Below are 17,976 nucleotides of genomic sequence, written 5' to 3'. Positions count from 1 at the left end.
GAATGAATCACGAAGGGCGCAGGCAGGGCGAACGCGGAATTACTGTTCTCCAGATCTCTCGGCATCGAGATCGAGGACCACCCAAATGGTAGCATCTGAAGGGGGGTAGGCCCAGAACCAGAGGAATAACTATAATAATTTTGGCATTTGTTAAGCGCTTACTACGTGTCAAGCACTATAGCAGCGTGGCTCAGTGGAAAGAGCCCGAGCTTTGGAGTCAGAGGTCATGGTTCAAATCCCTGCTCCGCCAATTGTCAGCTGTGTGACTTGGGGCAAGTCTCTTCTCTGTGCCTCAGTTACCTCATCTGTAAAATGGGGATTAAAAGTGTGAGCCCCCCGTGGGACACCCTGGTCACCTTGTAACCTCCCCAGTGCTTAGAACAGTGCTTTGCACATAGTAAGCGCTCAATAAATGCCGTCATTATTATTTTTATTATTATAGTAAGTGCTGGGATGGATACAGTCCACATGGCGCTCACAGTCTTAACCCCCAGTTTATATAGTACAGTGCTCTGCACACAGTAAGCGCTCAATAAATACAATTGATGATGGTGATGATAGATGAGGTGACGGAGGCCCAGAGAAGTGACGTGTCTCGCCCAAGGTCACGCAGCAAAGCGGCGGAGCCGCGATCAGAACCCGTGACCGTCCGACTCCCGGGCGTTTGCTCTAATATGTGGAATCTGTGCCTGAGGAAGGGGTGCGGCCGAAAATAGCAATGGGTTTGCGCACTCTTCTAGACGAGAGGTCCGAGTTGGGTCCCCAGAGGGAATGTTAAGGTGTCGCAGAGGGGATTTGAGAGATCTGTCAGTCGGTTAATCGTATGGGCAGGGACTGTCTCTGTATGTTGCCAACTTGTACTTCCCAAGCGCTTAGTACAGTGCTCTGCACACAGTAAGCGCTCAATAAGTACGATTGATTGATTGATTGATTGATTTATGGAGCGCTTACTGCGTGCAGAGCAGCGTACTAAAGTATAACACTATAGCGGACACGTTATCTGCCCACGACGAGCTTTTGGTCTAGAGGGGGAGACAGACGTAAATAGAAATAACCGTATTACAGATACGTCCCTAAGTGCTGTGGGGCTGGGACGGGGGGCGGTGAACAAAGGGAGCGAGTCAGGGTACCCCAAAAGGGAGTGGGAGAAGAGGACTTAGTCGGGGAAGGCCTCTTGGAGGAGGTGGGCCTTCAACGAGGCTCGGAAGGCGGGGAGGGCGACGTCCCCCCCGTCAAACTAACGCGTCCTCGTCCCCGCTGCCCGCAGATCAGCAGCTGATCCAGTACACGGCCTTCCCGCTGCTGGCCTTCCTGGACGGGAGCCCCGCCTCGGGCGCGGAGAACGGGGCCGAGGGGCCGGCCCCCGCGGACAAGGCCCCGGGGGTGGACGAGCTCCTGGACGGCGGGCCGGACCCCGAGCCCACCCAGAGCAAGCTGGTGCGGCTGGAGCCCTTGACCGAGGCGGAGGCCAGCGAAGCCACCCTCTTCTACCTGTGCGAACTGGCCCCCGCGCCCCTGGACGGCGACATGCCCCTCTTGGAGAATTAGAAGCCCCCCCCCCGGTCCGTCCCCCTCGCCCGCCGACCCCTTCCCGGAGGGCGAGTGTGTGTGTGTGTGTGTGTGTGTGCGCGCGCGCGTGTGGGTATTCATCAAAATGATGAAGTATTTATTTCAGAGTATCACCCGGTACTTTTTTTTTTCTTTCTTTCTCATCGGTTTGTTTTGTAAATGGCTTCCGTCCCGTGTCGTCGGGCACCGTGGGTTTCCCGTTGGCGTGTCCCCTGCCCCCTGGTCCGTAGCCGCACGGGTCGCTCCGACGAAGCTTTCAGATGGTCCCCAGCCGGGTTGACGTACGAGGCTCCTTAGGTGGGATTCAGGTCGCCCTGCCGAGGGTTCCCCTGCTTCCCGGTAACTGCAGTGGATGTATCTCGTTTGTTTTTTAAGCCCGTGTTTTCACGACTCCAGTTCATCAGACTTCGGTTTGATCATCGTTCATTAGTAACTTGCGTCCTGCCCGTTGAGGGTCTCCCTTTTGCCGGCCTCTCGAGAAGGGGATGGTATTCCAACCGCTTTCCCCATGGCAGTTTTCATTTTTTTTTTTTAATCAGACTTAAGTTTGATCATCGTTCATTAGTAACTAGTGTCCTGCCCGTCAGAGGGCATTGAGGGTCTCCTTTTTGCCGGCCTCTCAAGAAGGGGATGGTACCCCATGGCAGTTTTCATTTTTTTAAAATCAGACTTCAGTTTGCTCATCGTTCATTAGTAACTTGTGTCCTGCCCGTCAGAGGGCATTGAGGGTCTCCTTTTTGCCGGCCTCTCGAGAAGGGGATGGTACCCCGTGGCAGTTTTCATTTTTTTAAAAATCAGACTTAAGTTTGATCATCGTTCATTAGTAACTAGCGTCCTGCCCATCAGAGGGCATTGAGGGTCTCCTTTTTGCCGGCCTCTCGAGAAGGGGATGGTATTCCAACTGCTTTCCCCGTGGCAGTTTTCATTTTTTTTTTTTTAATCAGACTTGTTTGATCATCGTTCATTAGTAACCAGTGTCCTGCCCGTCAGAGGGCATTGAGGGTCTCCTTCTTGCAAGCCTCTCGAGAAGTGGATGGTATTCCAACCGCTTTTCCCCATGGCAGTTTTCATTTTTTTTTAAATCAGACTTCAGTTTGCTTATCATTCATTAGTAACTTGTGTCCTGCCCATCAGAGGGCATTGAGGGTCTCCTTTTTGCCGGCCTCTCAAGAAGGGAATGGTATTCCAACCGCTTTCCCTGTGGCAGTTTTCATTTTTTTTTTAATCAGACTTCAGCTTGATCATAGTTCATTAGTAACTAGTGTCCTGCCCGTCAGAGGGCATTGAGGGTCTCCTTTTTGCCGGCCTCTCGAGAAGGGAATGGTATTCCAACCGCTTTCCCTGTGGCATTTTTCATTTTTTTTTTAATCAGACTTCAGCTTGATCATAGTTCATTAGTAACTAGTGTCCTGCCCATCAGAGGGCATTGAGGGTCTCCTTCTTGCTGGCCTCTCAAGAAGGGGATGGTACCCCATGGCAGTTTTCATTTTTTTTAAATCAGACTTCAGTTTGCTCATCGTTCATTAGTAACTTGTGTCCTGCCCGTCAGAGGGCATTGAGGGTCTCCTTTTTGCCAGCCTCTCGAGAAGGGGATGGTACCCCATGGCAGTTTTCATTTTTTTTAAATCAGACTTCAGTTTGATTATAGTTCATTAGTAACTAGTGTCCTGCCCGTCAGAGGGCATTGAGGGTCTCCTTTTTGCCGGCCTCTCAAGAAGGGGACGGTATTCCAACCGCTTTCCCCGTGGCAGTTTTAATTTTTTTTTAATCAGACTTCGGTTTGCTCATCATTCATTAGTAACTTGTGTCCTGCCCGTCAGAGGGCATTGAGGGTCTTCATTTTGCCGGCCTCTCGAGAAGGGGATGGTATTCCAACCGCTTTCCCCGTGGCAGTTTTCCCTTTTTTTTTTCTTTTTAAACTCGACTTTTCCAACTGGGAACGTAAAGTGCCTGTATCCAGAAATGTTCCGTCGGTTGTATCGCCCTCCCCTGCCCTCATCCCCTTCCTTCCCTCCTCGGGGACTCGGAGGAGCTCAGGAGCTCCGACGAAAGAATCGATGGGTGGGATTTGGGGGGGAACCGCACTCCGGGGCGGAAATTAACCGAGCTTCTCGCGGGGGCCTAGCTTACGTGGGGTGTCGTGGGGACCCTTGCCCCGTCCCCGATGGGATGGATTTTAAAGGCTCGGAACTCCGTGTTTTATCAGTATGATGGCCTCAGCCGCTAGTCCGGCATTTATTCTTCCTGCCTAGCCTGTCACCTTTTTCCCCCTGCCCGTTGTTTTGTCTCGTACCGCTTTCGTCTTCGGAGGCCCGTGTAACTCGGGGCCCTCCGAAGCCTAGTTCTCGCACCGAGCGTTAGCAAACATCGTTCCGGGGCCTCCGATAATCGAGACGGTGAATTCCGTGCCCCAGCTCGGCTCCGTTAGCGTCTCCACCAAGGGAATTAATCACTTTCATTCCAATCCCAGCCCCTCGAAGGCGTCCCAGATGGAAAGGATCCCCTCAGCCGCTCTCCGCCAAGGAGAGGCAGAGTCGCCTTAGCTCTGCAGCCCTCCCCGCCGCCCGCATACTCTCTTCCCCACCGCGGTGTTCCTGCTTCTCTCGGAAAACTTCCACCGTGATTGTCTCGACTTATTTTTGATACTTTAAAAACGGCGCCCGGACTTGGGGACCCCGAGGGGAACCGCGGATCGTCAACGCGTCTTCCGGCCGAGTCGGGATGCGCCTCCACGGTCGGGGAGGATTGGGCGCCTTTGACACAATCCGGATCCCGTCCCGAAGGTAGAAGCGAACCAAAAAAAAAACGTTTGTGGCTGGAGACGGGTCGTTGCCTACTTTTAGCTGGAATAAATGGTTAAAGTTTTCATTGTTCAATGGGACGGTGACTGTTTTTTCGTGTCTCTGTGCTCGGAGCGGTATGTCTCGACAGGCGGAACGTCGGTCGATGGCGTCTGTTGCGCGCGCGCGTGGGAGAGTACAAAGTAACGGGAGTCGGTAGATAAGATCCCTGCCCACGACGTGCAGGAATTTATATCAATATCTGTCTCCCCTCCTAGTTTATGAGCCTGTTGTGGGCAAGGAATGGGTCTGCTTATTGTTGTAGGGTACTCTCCCAAGTGCTTAGTACAGTGCTTGGCACCCAGTAAGCATTCAAAAAATACGACTGAATGGATGAAAATGTTCCAAGTACTCAGTAGCGTGAACGAGCCTGGCCGTCCAACGGGATAACCTTGTATCTACCCCAGGGCTTAGAACAGGGCGCTTAAATACTATCATGGCTAAAACCTGTCGAAAAGACAGATTCAAAACATCTCACTTCACTAGGTAAACCTTATTTTGTTCCGATGAGATTATCACACACCCTTGCTTTGGACCACGTGGCCGCTAAGGAGAAAATGGCACGTTGGAAAAGCAAAACATTGGGCAGATGAGAGTCGACCAGCTCCTTGTACTTGGGGTAGCTTGGGATTTTTATCCGGTCGGGGAGAGGACTGCCAGAAACTGCCACATGAAGTTAAAAGAAAGCAAGGAGGAATCAAAAACAGGAGGGAACGGTTAAGTTTTCCGAATTCTGGTCTTCTGAGGGGTTTTCACCTGCAGGCTCACCTCTGAAGCCTGTCTTAAGCCACCAGCTCAACTTGCCTCAGTTTACCACCCTCTGCATTCAGGTGTTGCCTCGGTTTTGAGCTTTCTGCCCCTAAACTGTGATGGTCCCTCGAAGCTGAAACCTGAGGAGCAAAATTCCACTTCAACCCTCGCCTTTGTGATTTTGTAAACCTCGATCTCATTCCTTCTCCCAACTAGTGTCTCTCCCCACTGAGGAATCTCTGAGTCTATCTTCAGGCAGAAACCGCTCCATCCCCGGAGCAAAATTCCACTTTAACCCTCGCCTTGGTGATTTTGTAAACCTCGATCTCATTCCTTCTCCCAACTAGTGTCTCTCCCCACTGAGGAATCTCTGAGTCTATCTTCAGGCAGAAACCGCTCCATCCCCGGAGCAAAATTCCACTTTAACCCTCGCCTTGGTGATTTTGTAAACCTCGATCTCATTCCTTCTCCTAACTAGTGTCTCTCCCCACTGAGGAATCTCTGAGTCTATCTTCAGGCAGAAACCGCTCCATTCCCGGAGCAAAATTCCACTTTAACCCTCGCCTTGGTGATTTTGTAAATCTCGATCTCATTGGGCACCGAACGCCGGGTGAAAGTTCCCCGTGGCTTTGCCCGTCATCTTTGTAATCCCTTTCCCGATGAGGCCTGGCATCAACGGTCCTTTCTGACGACCGCCGCGTTTGACCGGAGTAGCCCAACTCCCGCTCGTGAGACTCTTGCTCGCTGTGTTTGTGGTGAAGAGAAAGGTGAGGTGCTTCTTGGCTCAAGCAGGAGTGAAAGTAAACCACGTGCTCTGCATACAGTAAGTGCTCAATAAATACGATTGATTGATTTTGGGACGTGAATTGATTTTTTTGGCCCAGGTGGCGGGAGGAAGGGGGCCCAGATGCGATGCTGACTGGTTCCCCCCCAGCACCCGATCTATGGCCTCAGCCCAAGGACGCTTTTGGTCTTCAGTCCGCGTGGCCCGGCCAGCGTTCGGAGAAGGGGCTGCTTCCATCTGCCTCTGTGCTAGACCTCCCCGGGGCGGCTGGACACCATCTCCACCCTGTTGGCCTTCGGTTCCCGAGGCAAGAGGGAACCCAGTCAAGCTCGTTCTCCCCCACTCTGGACTTTGTCTAGCCCCAAATCCTAGCGGTCCACCGTAATCCACCGTATTTATTGAGCCCTTACTGTGTGCAGAGCACTGTACTAGGACATGTGCCTCGGTTCCCTCCTCCCTCCCCTTTAACCGCACATTCCCACCAGTGGGCTGATCTGACCCGATTATCTTGGCTGTAGCCGGCCGCTTAGTATGGTGTTCAGTAGTCCGCGAACCCCCTCTTATTTTTGCAGGACTTGGGGGGAATAGGAGGAAAGCTTCCAGGAACAAAAAACCTGAATTTTCTAAGCAGAACTGAAGTCAGCCAAGGTTTGGAGGAGGTGGGTTCTCTTCGAGGCGGAGCGCGCTCTCTCCGTGACTAATCCTTGTCCCCCCCACTGAAGGTATGAAGCCCCTGGGACGAGGGCCTAACCGGTGTAGTCATTCACGCGATCGTATTGATTGAGCGCTTACTGTGTGCGGGGCACTGGACTAAGCGCTTGAGAAGTACAAGTCGGCAACAGATAGAGACGGTCCCTACACTCTTGGGTGTGCGCCCCGAAGCCGAGTTAACTGTCCCTTAAGGATAAGGCGAAAGCCTTCCTCTGTTGGAAAACTAGAGCCCGTAACAGGTCGTGTACGCGCTTAGGGTTCGTCATCTGAAAGTCTTTATTGAGGGGTAACGTTACAGATAAGACGCGCGTGCGATTATATACAGGGTTAATACTTCCCCCCACCCCGAGGCCCTCTTCTGAAATTCTGAGGGGTCGAGTCGCTTTCTCGTCCCATTCGATGCGCTCGTGGACAAAGTTTCAAATCGGGATGCACGTGAACGCCACGGGAAGCAGCAGTACACACACACGGGTGCTGAAATACACTTCTAAATTCAATCCCAACTAACGCTGCTCCCCTTGATAAGGAGGAAGAGCGGCCGTCAAGTCTCCGCGCTTCAATTACAGGGCAGCAGAGAGCTACAACAGCGGGTAAGATACTCACACACTACACAACACGCTTCTTTTATTTTTAACAAACATAACTCCCTAGCCAGAGTTCAATTCTCCTGGAATCGAGTCCACTGCCGGCAATGGACCCAGCGGGCCTCCCCGCAGCGTGAAAAGAATCCGTCCGAGGAGACGGCGGTGTTAGGTATCGGGCCGTGAACTCGATGCGTGAGAAAGCGAAGGGTTCGATGGAGGGGCAACGACCGCATTTTGTTCTCCTGCGGTCCCCTCCACCCCCTACTTTACCACCCTTTCACCCACTTGGCTTTTTCAACCGGAGGCGAAGCTCGACGATCCTTTCCACTGTCCTCGCTCCAGGCCCGGGGAAGAAGACCGATCACCGGGGGCTGCTCGGTAACCAACCCCTCCGCCCCGCACGGACGGAGGGGGGAAAATCCCTCTCGGCGTCGGAGGGAAAACGCGTCGGGATCCCAGTCCTCCGGGAAGCGGTACGGAAACGGCCGACTGAGAGGCGTCGGGAATCGCCAGGAGGCATTTCTATCTCGCTTCTCAACGCGGTGACAAAGACCGGCATCGCCGTCTCCCGCCCCTCCTCGCCTTACCGCTCGAAGCGTTCTTCTCTCGTCCCCGCCCTTTCCCACCCGCTTCTCCCGCACGGCATCGAAGCTACAGCGCTGCTGGAAGTCCAACGGAAATACTAGCGACTTGGGCGGGAAGAGAGCGAGTCAAAAGGTTAACGGCGGGTGACTTGATGCATGCAGGTCGGGCGCCCGTATTTACAACCGCGAGGCGTGACGGGGGGGTGGGGGGAGCGCGGGCACGGACGCGGGGCCCGGCTCAGTCGAAGTCGCGGTTCGTCAGGAGCAGCGGGGCCACCAGCGTCCACACGTACAGGGCGAGGCCCATCCAGCTGGACGAGATCTTCACCCAGACGGACGGCCACTTGCTGGTCAGTGCCTCGCTCGAGGAGTCGGGGCTGGAGGGCGGCGTGGGGGAGAAAGACGGGGGCCGTTACTACGCGTCCTTGGGCGCCGGTCAAACGGAAGCCGGTGACGGCGGAGCCAACTTAAAGGGGAGGATTAAAAACGCGCTATTCGCTCAGGATTTTCCCAGCGCGGCGGGCGGAGCACTGGACTGAGCGCTTAGGAGGGGACACGAGTTGGCAGACACACCCCCTGCCCTCAATCAAGAATCAATCCATTCTTTTAGACTGTGAGCCCGCTGTTGGGTAGGGACTGTCTCTATATGTTGCCAATTTGTACGTCCCAAGTGCTTAGTGCAGTGCTCTGCACACCATAAGCGCTCAATAAATACGATTGATGATGATGAATTGTATTTATTGAGCGCTTACTGTGTGCAGAGCACTGCACTGAGCGCTTAGGAGGGGACACGAGTTGGCAGACACCTTCCCTGCCCACAATCGTATTTATTAAGCGCTTACTGTGTGCAGAGCACTGGACTGAGCGCTTAGGAGGGGACACGAGTTGGCAGACACACTCCCTGCCCACAATCAATCAACTGATTCAATCAATCAAGAATCAATCGATTCTTTTAGACTGTGAGCCCGCTGTTGGGCAGGGACCGTCTCTATATGTTGCCAATTTGTACTTCCCAAGCGCTTAGTGCAGTGCTCTGCACACAGGAAGCGCTCAATAAATACGATTGATGATGATGAATTGTATTTATTGAGCGCTTACTGTGTGCAGAGCACTGGACTGAGCGCTTAGGAGGGGACACGAGTTGGCAGACCCCTTCCCTGCCCACAATCAATCGTATTTAAGCGCTTACTGTGTGCAGAGCACTGGATTGAGCGCTTAGGAGGGGACACGAGTTGGCAGACACCTTCCCTGCCCACAATCAATCGTATTTATTAAGTGCTTACTGTGTGCAGAGCACTGGACTGAGCGCTTAGGAGCGGACACGAGTTGGCAGACACCTTCCCTGCCCACAATCAATCGTATTTATTAAGCGCTTACTGTGTGCAGAGCACTGGACTGAGCGCTTAGGAGGGGACACGAGTTGGCAGACACATTCCCTGCCCACAATCAATCGTATTTATTGAGCGCTTACTGTGTGCATAGCACTGGACTGAGTGCTTAGGAGGGGACATGAGTTGGCAGACACCTTCCCTGCCCACAATCGTATTTATTGAGCGCTTACTGTGTGCAGAGCACTGTACTAAGCGCTTGACAAGCAGCACGGCCTAGTGGGCAGGGCATAGGAGTCAAAGACTTGCCTTCTAAACCCAGCCCTGCCAACAGCTTGCTGCGTGACCTTGGGTAAGTCACTTACTTAATCGCTCTGGGCCTCAGTTAATAATAATAATGATGGCATTTATTAAGCGCTTACTATGTGCAAAGCACTGTTCTAAGCGCTGGGGAGATTACAAGGTGATCAGGTTGGCCCACAGTCTTAATCCCCATTTTCCCGATGAGGTAACTGAGGCCCAGAGAAGTGAAGTGACTTGCCCAAAGTCACACAGCTGACAATTGGCGGAGCCAGGATTTGAACCCATGACCTCTGACTCCAAAGCCCGGGCGCCTTCCACTGAGCCATGCTGCTTCTCTCAACTGTCAAGTGGGGATACCTAGTCTCCCTCCTGCTCAGATTACTGTGGGCCCACTGTTGGGTAGGGACTGTCTCTATATGCTGCCAACTTGTACTTCCCAAGCGCTTAGTACAGTGCTCTGCACACGGTAAGCGCTCAATAAATATGAATGAATGAATTGTGAGCCCCGTGCGGGGCAGAGACCGCGTCCTACCTGTTTAACTTTCACCTACCCGCGTTTAGAACAGTGTCTGATCCCTGGTAAACGCTCAGTGCCGTAATAAACGCCCCAAAGTATAGACGATGATGCCTCCTACGCACAGGGAAGCAGCGTGGCTCAGTGGAAAGAGCCCGGGCTTTGGAGTCGGAGGTCATGGGTTCAAATCCCAGCAGTGGAAAGAGCCCGGGCTTTGGAGTCGGAGGTCATGGGTTCAAATCCCAGCTCCGCCACTTGTCAGCTGGGTGATTTTGGGCAAGTCGCTTTACTTCTCTGTGCCTCAGTTGACCTCATCTGTCAAATGGGGGTTGAGACTCTGGGATATCCCATGTGGGATAACCAGATGACCTCATATCTACCTCAGCGCTTAGAACAGTGCTTTGCACATAGTAGTTATTTATTTTACTTGTACATATCTATTCTATTTATTTTATTTTGTTAGTATGGTTGGTTTTGTTCTGTCTCCCCCTTTTAGACTGGGAGCCCACTGTTGGGTAGGGACCGTCTCTATATGTTGCCAACTTGTACTTCCCAAGCGCTTAGTACAGTGCTCTGCACATAGTAAGTGCTCAATAAATACGATTAATGATGATGATAGTAAGCACTTAATAAATGCCATTATTATTATTATTATTGTTATTTACAATAGCTATAGGTTCACCTGAGGCTTCTGTACGTTTGAGTTAAAATCCTGAAACACTCCAACGTTTGGTAGGCAGGCCTGTCGTGAGCGGGGGTCAGGCTAGCCAACTCTGTTATATTGCACATCATCAATCGTATTTATTGAGCGCTTACTGTGTGCAGAGCACTGTACTAAACGCTTGGGAGGTACAAATTGGCAACACTCCCAAGCGGTTAGTCTACAGGCTTTAAGTCCTTCGTGGGGCCGGTACAGGTCTGCTAACTCCGCCGCACTCTCCCGAGCGCTTACTACAGCGTGCCAGGAAGCGCCGGGTAAATCCCACCGCTGACAGCGGTGTCTGTTAAGATCCTGCCGTTTGAATTCGGTTCAATCAAAGCTCTTTACTGAGCGCTTCCTGTGTGCAGAGCACCGTGCTAAGCACTCGGAAGAGTGCAACGCAACGGTTGGTGGGTGCATTCCCGGCCCACAAGGAGCTTTTGTGGATTGTATCCTAATATACGTCCATTTCAGAAAGGCGGAGTGGCTCAGTGGAAAGAGCCCGGGCTTTGGAGTCAGAGGTCCTGGGTTCAAATCCCGGCTCCGCCACGTGTCAGCTGTGTGACTTGGGGCAAGTCACTTCACTTCTCTGGGCCTCAGTTCCCTCATCGGTAAAATCGGGATTAATTAGGACAACCTGATCACCTTGTAACCTCCCCAGCATTTAGAACAGTGCTCGGGACATAGTAAGCGCTTAATAAATGCCATCATTATTATTATTATCTGTACACACACACAAATGTATACTTATATAAATAAAAGATCACATATTAGTGATGTAAGAGAAGCAGCGAGGCTTAGTGGAAAGAGCACGGGCTTTGGAGTCAGAAGTCACGGTTTCAAATCCCAGCTCTATTTACCAGCTGTGTGACTTTGGGCAAGTCGCTTCACTTCTCTGTGCCTGTCACCTCATCTGGAAAATGGGGATGAAGACTGTGAGCCCCCCGTGGGACAACCTGATCACCTTGTAACCCCCCGCCAGCGCTTAGAACAGTGCTTTGCACATAGGAAGCACTTAATAAATGCTATCATTATGTTTCTCATCTATTTATATGCCAATGAAGATGAAGCTGCATGGCTGGCCCTGGATGACGCTCTTTTTTTTTGTCCTTCCTCCAAACTGACTGAAGAGAAAGAAAATGCCCTCTAAGAGGTTTCTAATGGGTAAGCAAATACGCTGGAAGGAAGTGGCTTGAAATCCTGCCATTTGCCCATTTGGACCTTAGAATAATCTTGCCCAAAACACATCTAGTTAATTACTAAAACAGCGGGCTATTTAGACCTACCACCGAATTACCGTTTGCTCAATTAACCCATCTGCCTCTGCCGCACCGTGCTCCCAAATGGAAACCTCTGAAGGGCCCTGAAAGTTGTTAATGCTCTGAGTTGTTCCTTTTATAGTAAAACAATTTAAGCTCTGAGAAACGTTGTGCCTCTTTTAGAGGATCCCGACTACCTAATCCGCCTGACTGTTTTTATAAATTAAAATTAAGGTCTGACCTCATCCATCTTAGAACCAGGTTTTCATTTTCCCTCGCCGGATACCGCTAGACGTTCAAACTCGAGACGGCGAGGGAAACTTTCTTTGGGCCTCGTTTTGGAAACGGCAGAGAGAAGCCCAGACTTGGGTTCTAATCACATGTCTGTTGTGTGACCTTGGACAAGTCACTTCACGTCTCTGTGCCTCAGTTCCCTCATGGGAATTGAGACTGGGTGCCCACGTGGGGCATGGACTGTGTCCAAATTTGATTAGCTTATAATAATAATAATAATAATAATAATAATGATGATGATGATGATGATGATGGCATTTATTAAGCGCTTACTATATGCAAAGCACTGTTCTAAGCGCTGGGGAGGTTACAAGGTGATCAGGTTGTCCCACGGGGGGCTCACAGTCTTAATCCCCGTTTTCCAGATGAGGGAACTGAGGCTCAGAGAAGTGAAGTGACTTGCCCAAAGTCACACAGCTGACAACTGGCAGCGCAGGGATTTGAACCCATGACCTCTGACTCCAAAGCCCGGGCTCTTTCCACTGAGCCACGCTGCTTATATCTACTTCAGTGCTTAGTACAGTGCCTGGCACATAGTAAGTGCTTAAGAAATACTATTAAAAAAAGTAGAAAAAGAGTCCTTATGGTAATTTTATGGCCCAACTCCAGCTCTGGCACCTTTAGTTGTGGCTCCTCAGAGCCCCAGGTGGGAAAAAGCAAAGCAAACAAAAAAAACCTTTCATTCATTCAATCGTATCTATTGAGCGCTTACTGTGTGCAGAGCACTGTACTAAGCGCTTGGGAAGTCCAAGTTGGCAACATAGAGAGACGGTCCCTACCCAACAGTGGGCTCACCTTAGGTACTGGAATCTGTAGGCAAATTTGTAGGCATTTGTGGACTGAATGGAGACTTGTAGAGTCCTAAACTCCCCTTCCGGAGTTCGCAATACCGAAAACTTGCAGCTTAGGCGACTAATGCCTTCGCTCGGCTGAAATATCCCTTGTTAATTCAGCTTTGGACCCGGAGGCTGGGGAAATTATTTTGCGACTCTTTCAGGATTCACTGACTCTGCGCCAGGAAGAAGCAAGCGTGGGCTAGTGGCAAGAGTGAGCCCGTTGTTGGGTAGGGACCATCTCTATATGTTGCCGACTTGTGCTTAGTCCAGTGCTCTGCACACAGTAAGCGCTCAATAAATACGATTGAATGAATGAATGAAGTCAAGAGAGTGTGGGATTTAATCCCGGCTCCACCCCTTACTTGCTATGTGACTCTATGCCTCTGTAAAATGGGGATTATTATCATCATTAATAATAATCATTTTGGTGATGATGAGGATGGCATTTATTAAGCGCTTACTATGTGCAAAGCACTGTTCTAAGCGCTGGGGGGGATACAAAGGGATGAGGTTGTCCCACGTGGGGCTCACAGTCTTCATCCCCATTTTACAGACGAGGGCACTGAGGCCCAGAGAAGTGAAGTGACTTGCCCGAAGTCACGCAGCTGACAAGTGGCGGGGCCGGGATTTGAACCCATGACCTCTGACTCCAAAGCCCGGGCTCTTTCCCACTGAGCCACGCTGCTGCTTCTTTTGGTGTCGTTAAAGCCCTTGCTCTGTGCCAGTCGCTCTGCTAAGCGCTGGGGTGGATACAAGCAAATCGAGTTGGACACAGTCCCTGTCCCAGGTGGGGCTCACAGTCTCCATCCCCATTTCACAGATGAGGGAAGTGAGGCGTAGACAGGCGGAATAATAATAATGCCGGAATCCGTTAAGCGCTTACTATGTGCGAAGCACTGTTCTAAGCGCTGCGGGAGATACAAGGTGAACAGGTTGTTCCACGTGGGGCTCACAGTCTTTGCCCCCGTATTACAGATGAGGGAACTGAGGCATAGAGAGGTGAACAGACCATGGGCAGAGTCGGGATTAGAGGCAGCGTGGCTCACTGGAAAGAGCGCGGGCTTTGGAGTCAGAGGTCATGGGTTCGAATCCCTGCTCCGCCACTTGTCAGCTCTGTGACTTTGGGCAAAATCACTTCGCTTCTCTGGGCCTCAGTTACCTCATCTGTAAAATGGGGATGAAGGCTGTGAGCCCCGCCGTGGGACAACCTGATCACCTCGTAACCTCCCCAGCGCTTAGAACAGTGCTTTGCACATAGTAGGCGCTTAAGAAATGCCATCATTATTATTATTCATTCATTCAATCATATTTATTGGGCGCTTACTGTGTGCACAGCACCGTACTAAGCGCTTGGGAAGTCCAAGTTGGCAACATACAGAGACCCTACCCAACAACAGGCTCACGAGTCTAGAAGGGGGAAATCCACCCTTCAATCAGCCCGAGCGAAACTTTAAAATTTTACATTTTACAGGGAGAGGCAGAAAGCAACGCAAAGCCCGTGTTCCGACGTGTTCCTTCAAACTGATAAAACGGCAATTACGGTCAAGATACTCGGCACTTCCTACGTGCCAAACACCGAGCGGCGAGGCTCGGAGGGAAGAGCCCGGGCTTGGGAGTCTGAGGGTCGTGGGTTCGCGTCCCGGCTCCGCCACGGGTCTGCCCTGTGACTTTGGGCCAGTCGCTTCACTTCTCTGGGCCTCAGTGACCTCACGTGGAAAATGGGGATATTATGACGACCCGCCGCCTCTCAGGCCGGGGCTCTCTCCCCGCTCGGCCGTGCGTCCCATGTGGGACGGGGACCGCGTCCGCCCCGATGACCCCGTACGTGGCCCAGAGGAAGCGCCGGACGCGTCCCGCGATTGATCCACCGGCCGCCGTTAACGAAGCCGTTCCCGCCCGTCACGACCCCCCACCCGCCCGACCCCGGACTCCGTCGGCTTCGTCGGTGCCCCTCGTCGGCGGTGCCCCCGGCCCCCGTACCTGTACCAGCTGGTCAGGGTCATCATGATGTAGAGGGAGGCCAGGAACAGCATGAAGTGGAAGAAGGAGTAACTGTAGGTGACCCCGTCCCGCTCGTTATCCACGGCCCGGCGGGCCTCCTCCCCGTCCTCGGGGGAGCCGTCGCTCCGGGCCGCCCCGTCTTCGATCAGCGTGGACTCGTCGCTGGTCAGCGTCAGCTTGTTCACCTGGCTGTTGGTGGACGTGCGGATGCTGCCGGACGGAGTCGGGGCGCGGGGAGAGACACGGAGAGAGAGGGAGCGTTAGGCCGCGGAAGGGGAGCGGCGGCGGGGAGGAGGGGAGGAGGGGAGGGGGCGGGCCGCGCTCACCTGGAGTAGAGCACGCACAGCAGGAAGAGGACCAGGCCGACGATCCCCTGCGTGTCCCACCACTGGACGGCCCCCTGGCCCGGCCCCGGGGGGCTGCCCGTCGAATTGTAGCCGATTATACTCAGCAGGCTGGGGTTGCACCGGCGGTCTGGGCAAAGCGGGAGAAGCGTCAGCCTCACGGACCCACCCGCTCTCGGCCCCACCCGGCGCCGCCCGGTGAAGCGGGGTGGCCTCGCCGACACGGCCCGGCCTTGGGGGTCAGAGCAGGGCCTGGGTTCGAGTCCCGGCCCCTCCCCTGCTCTGCTTCTGTGACCTCGAGCCAGTCGCTCCGCTTCTCTGGCCCCTAATGTGGCTCCAAGGGCCGTTTGTCTCTCGAAGACCAAGAGAGGCAAAGTGGCCCAGTGGAAAGGGCGCAGACGACCCGCCACTTGTCAGCTGTGTGACTTGGACCAAATCACTTCCCTTCCCTGTATATATGTATATACGGTTGTACATATTTATTACTCTATTTATTTATTTTACTTGGACATTTCTATCCTACTTATTTTATTTTGTTGGTATGTTTGGTTCTGTTCTCTGTCTCCCCCTTTTAGACTGTGAGCCCACTGTTGGGTAGGGACTGTCTCTATGTGATGCCAATTTGTACTTCCCAAGCGCTTAGTACAGTGCTCTGCACATAGTAAGCGCTCAATAAATACGATTGATTGATTGATTGATTGATTGATTCCCTTCCCTTACCTCATCTGTGTAAACGGAGATTAGGTCTGTGAGCCCCATGTGGGACAGGAACTGTATAGGTCCGACCCGATAGGTCCCCCTTTCCTTCCTCTCCCCCTCGTCCCCCTCTCCATCCCCCCATCTTACCTCCTTCCCTTCCCCACAGCACCTGTATATATGTATATATGGTTGCACATATCTATTACTCTATTTATTTATTTATTTATTTTACTTGTACATATCTATCCTATTTATTTTATTTTGTTGCTATGTTTGGTTTTGTTCTCTGTCTCCCCCTTTTAGACTGTGAGCCCACTGTTGGGTAGGGACTGTCTCTATGTGTTGCCAATTTGTACTTCCCAAGCGCTTAGTACAGTGCTCTGCACATAGTAAGCGCTCAATAAATACGATTGATTGATTGATTACCTTGTACCTACCCCGGCGCTTAGAACAATGTCTGGCACGTAGCAATGATGATGGTATTTGTTAAGCGCTTACTACGTGCAAAGCACTGTTCTCCCCCTTTTAGACTGTGAGCCCACTGCTGGGTAGGGACTGTCTCTATATGTTGCCGACTTGTCCTTCCCAAGCGCTTAGTACAGTGCTCTGCACACAGCACTCGATAAATACGATTGATGATGATGATGATGATGATGGGGGGATACAAGGTAATCAGGTTGTCCCATGCGGGGCTCCCAGTCTTAACCCCCATTTTACAGATGAGATGACTGAGGCTCGGAGAAGTTAAGTGACTTGCCCAAGGTCACACAGCAGACAGGTGGCAAAGCGCTGCTCTAAGCGCTGGGGAGGTTGTCCCTTCGGGGGGCTCACAGTCTTAACCCCCATTTTACAGCTGAGGGAACTGAGGCCCAGGGAAGTGAAGTGGCTTGCCCGAGGTCACACAGCTGACAAGTGGCGGAGCTGGGATTCGAACCCACGCGAGCACTTTTAACAAATGCCACAATGAGTCTTAGTATCACAGCGCTCTGCGTATACAGCAAGCGCTCGGTAAATAGGAACGACCGACTCGGAGAGACCTTTCCAGCGTGACTACGGTCTTTACAAATTCAAAACTCTGGCCCGGCACGGCGAGGCAAGCAGTAACCGTCCCTAGGGAGACGCCGAACTTCGGACAATTCCCTTCACGGAAAGAATGGGAGATTCGCACTCATTTTTTAGAATTACACCCAGAACGCAAGGCCCCTAAAGAGGCTCCAAGAGCAGTTTGTCTCTCGAAGAACAAGAAAAGCAAAGCAACCTAGTGGAAAGAGCGCGGACCTGAGTTCTAATCCCGGCCCTGCCGCTTGTCAGCTGGGGGACTCGGAGCGAGTCACTTCCCTTCCCCGAGCCTCAGTTACCTCATCTGCAAAATGGGGATGAAGACTGAGCCCCAGGTGTGGCACGGATTGTGTCCAACTCGATTAGCCTGCATCTACCTCAGTGCTTAGTCCAGTGCCTGCCGCACATTAAGCGCTTAATGCCGTGAAAAAGTAAAAACAGAGGACAGAATCTGAAGCCAGGAGGCAGAAGCAGCCATCCTGTTTCTTCATTTACCCTTTCCGGAAGACGAGTTAGACCTCACTCGTCGATCCAAATGCTTTGGAGAGAGACGGAGAAGTCACAGGAGCGCATGAAAACCCACCGCCCGAGCGCGGGAGACAATTCAGGGCTTAAGCACGTGAACAAATAATGCCGCGAAACCGATGCGGGATTAGTGGGAACCCAGGATGGACCACGTCAGTGCTCCTGCTGAAAAGCAGGCCCTGGAACACAATTCTTACCACGCAGGGGAGAAACACGAGAAGTCCCCTGCCTTCCCCACAAAGCCTGGATGGGTTCAGACAGTAGTCTCGGATGATTCCTGAATATTTAATTG

At 52.2% G+C, this 17,976-nt stretch overlaps 2 protein-coding genes across 2 annotated transcripts in view; one reads left to right on the top strand and one right to left on the bottom strand.

The window, feature by feature from the left end:
- HSF2 (heat shock transcription factor 2) overlaps nt 1–4,445 on the top strand; it is a 54,803-nt gene extending 50,358 nt beyond the window's left edge. Inside the window, exon 13 of the mRNA XM_038770133.1 lies at nt 1,268–4,445. Within this exon, the coding sequence (XP_038626061.1) occupies nt 1,268–1,548 (281 nt within the window). The 3' untranslated portion in view covers nt 1,549–4,445. The remainder of the gene's footprint in view (nt 1–1,267) is intronic.
- A 2,464-nt stretch (nt 4,446–6,909) lies between these two features.
- Nucleotides 6,910–17,976, bottom strand: part of SERINC1 (serine incorporator 1) — a 30,362-nt gene continuing 19,295 nt past the window's right edge. The window contains exons 8-10 of the mRNA XM_038768078.1: nt 15,384–15,531; nt 15,037–15,267; nt 6,910–8,199 (exon numbers count right to left, since the gene is read on the bottom strand). Of these exons, the coding sequence (XP_038624006.1) occupies nt 8,061–8,199; nt 15,037–15,267; nt 15,384–15,531 (518 nt within the window). The 3' untranslated portion in view covers nt 6,910–8,060. The remainder of the gene's footprint in view (nt 8,200–15,036; nt 15,268–15,383; nt 15,532–17,976) is intronic.

The sequence above is a fragment of the Tachyglossus aculeatus genome, chromosome 2 (genome assembly GCF_015852505.1).
Source record: "Tachyglossus aculeatus isolate mTacAcu1 chromosome 2, mTacAcu1.pri, whole genome shotgun sequence".
In the NCBI taxonomy this organism is placed as follows: domain Eukaryota; kingdom Metazoa; phylum Chordata; class Mammalia; order Monotremata; family Tachyglossidae; genus Tachyglossus; species Tachyglossus aculeatus.
Note: the sequence above shows the minus strand (reverse complement) of the source record. Positions and strands in the feature narration are given on the sequence as shown.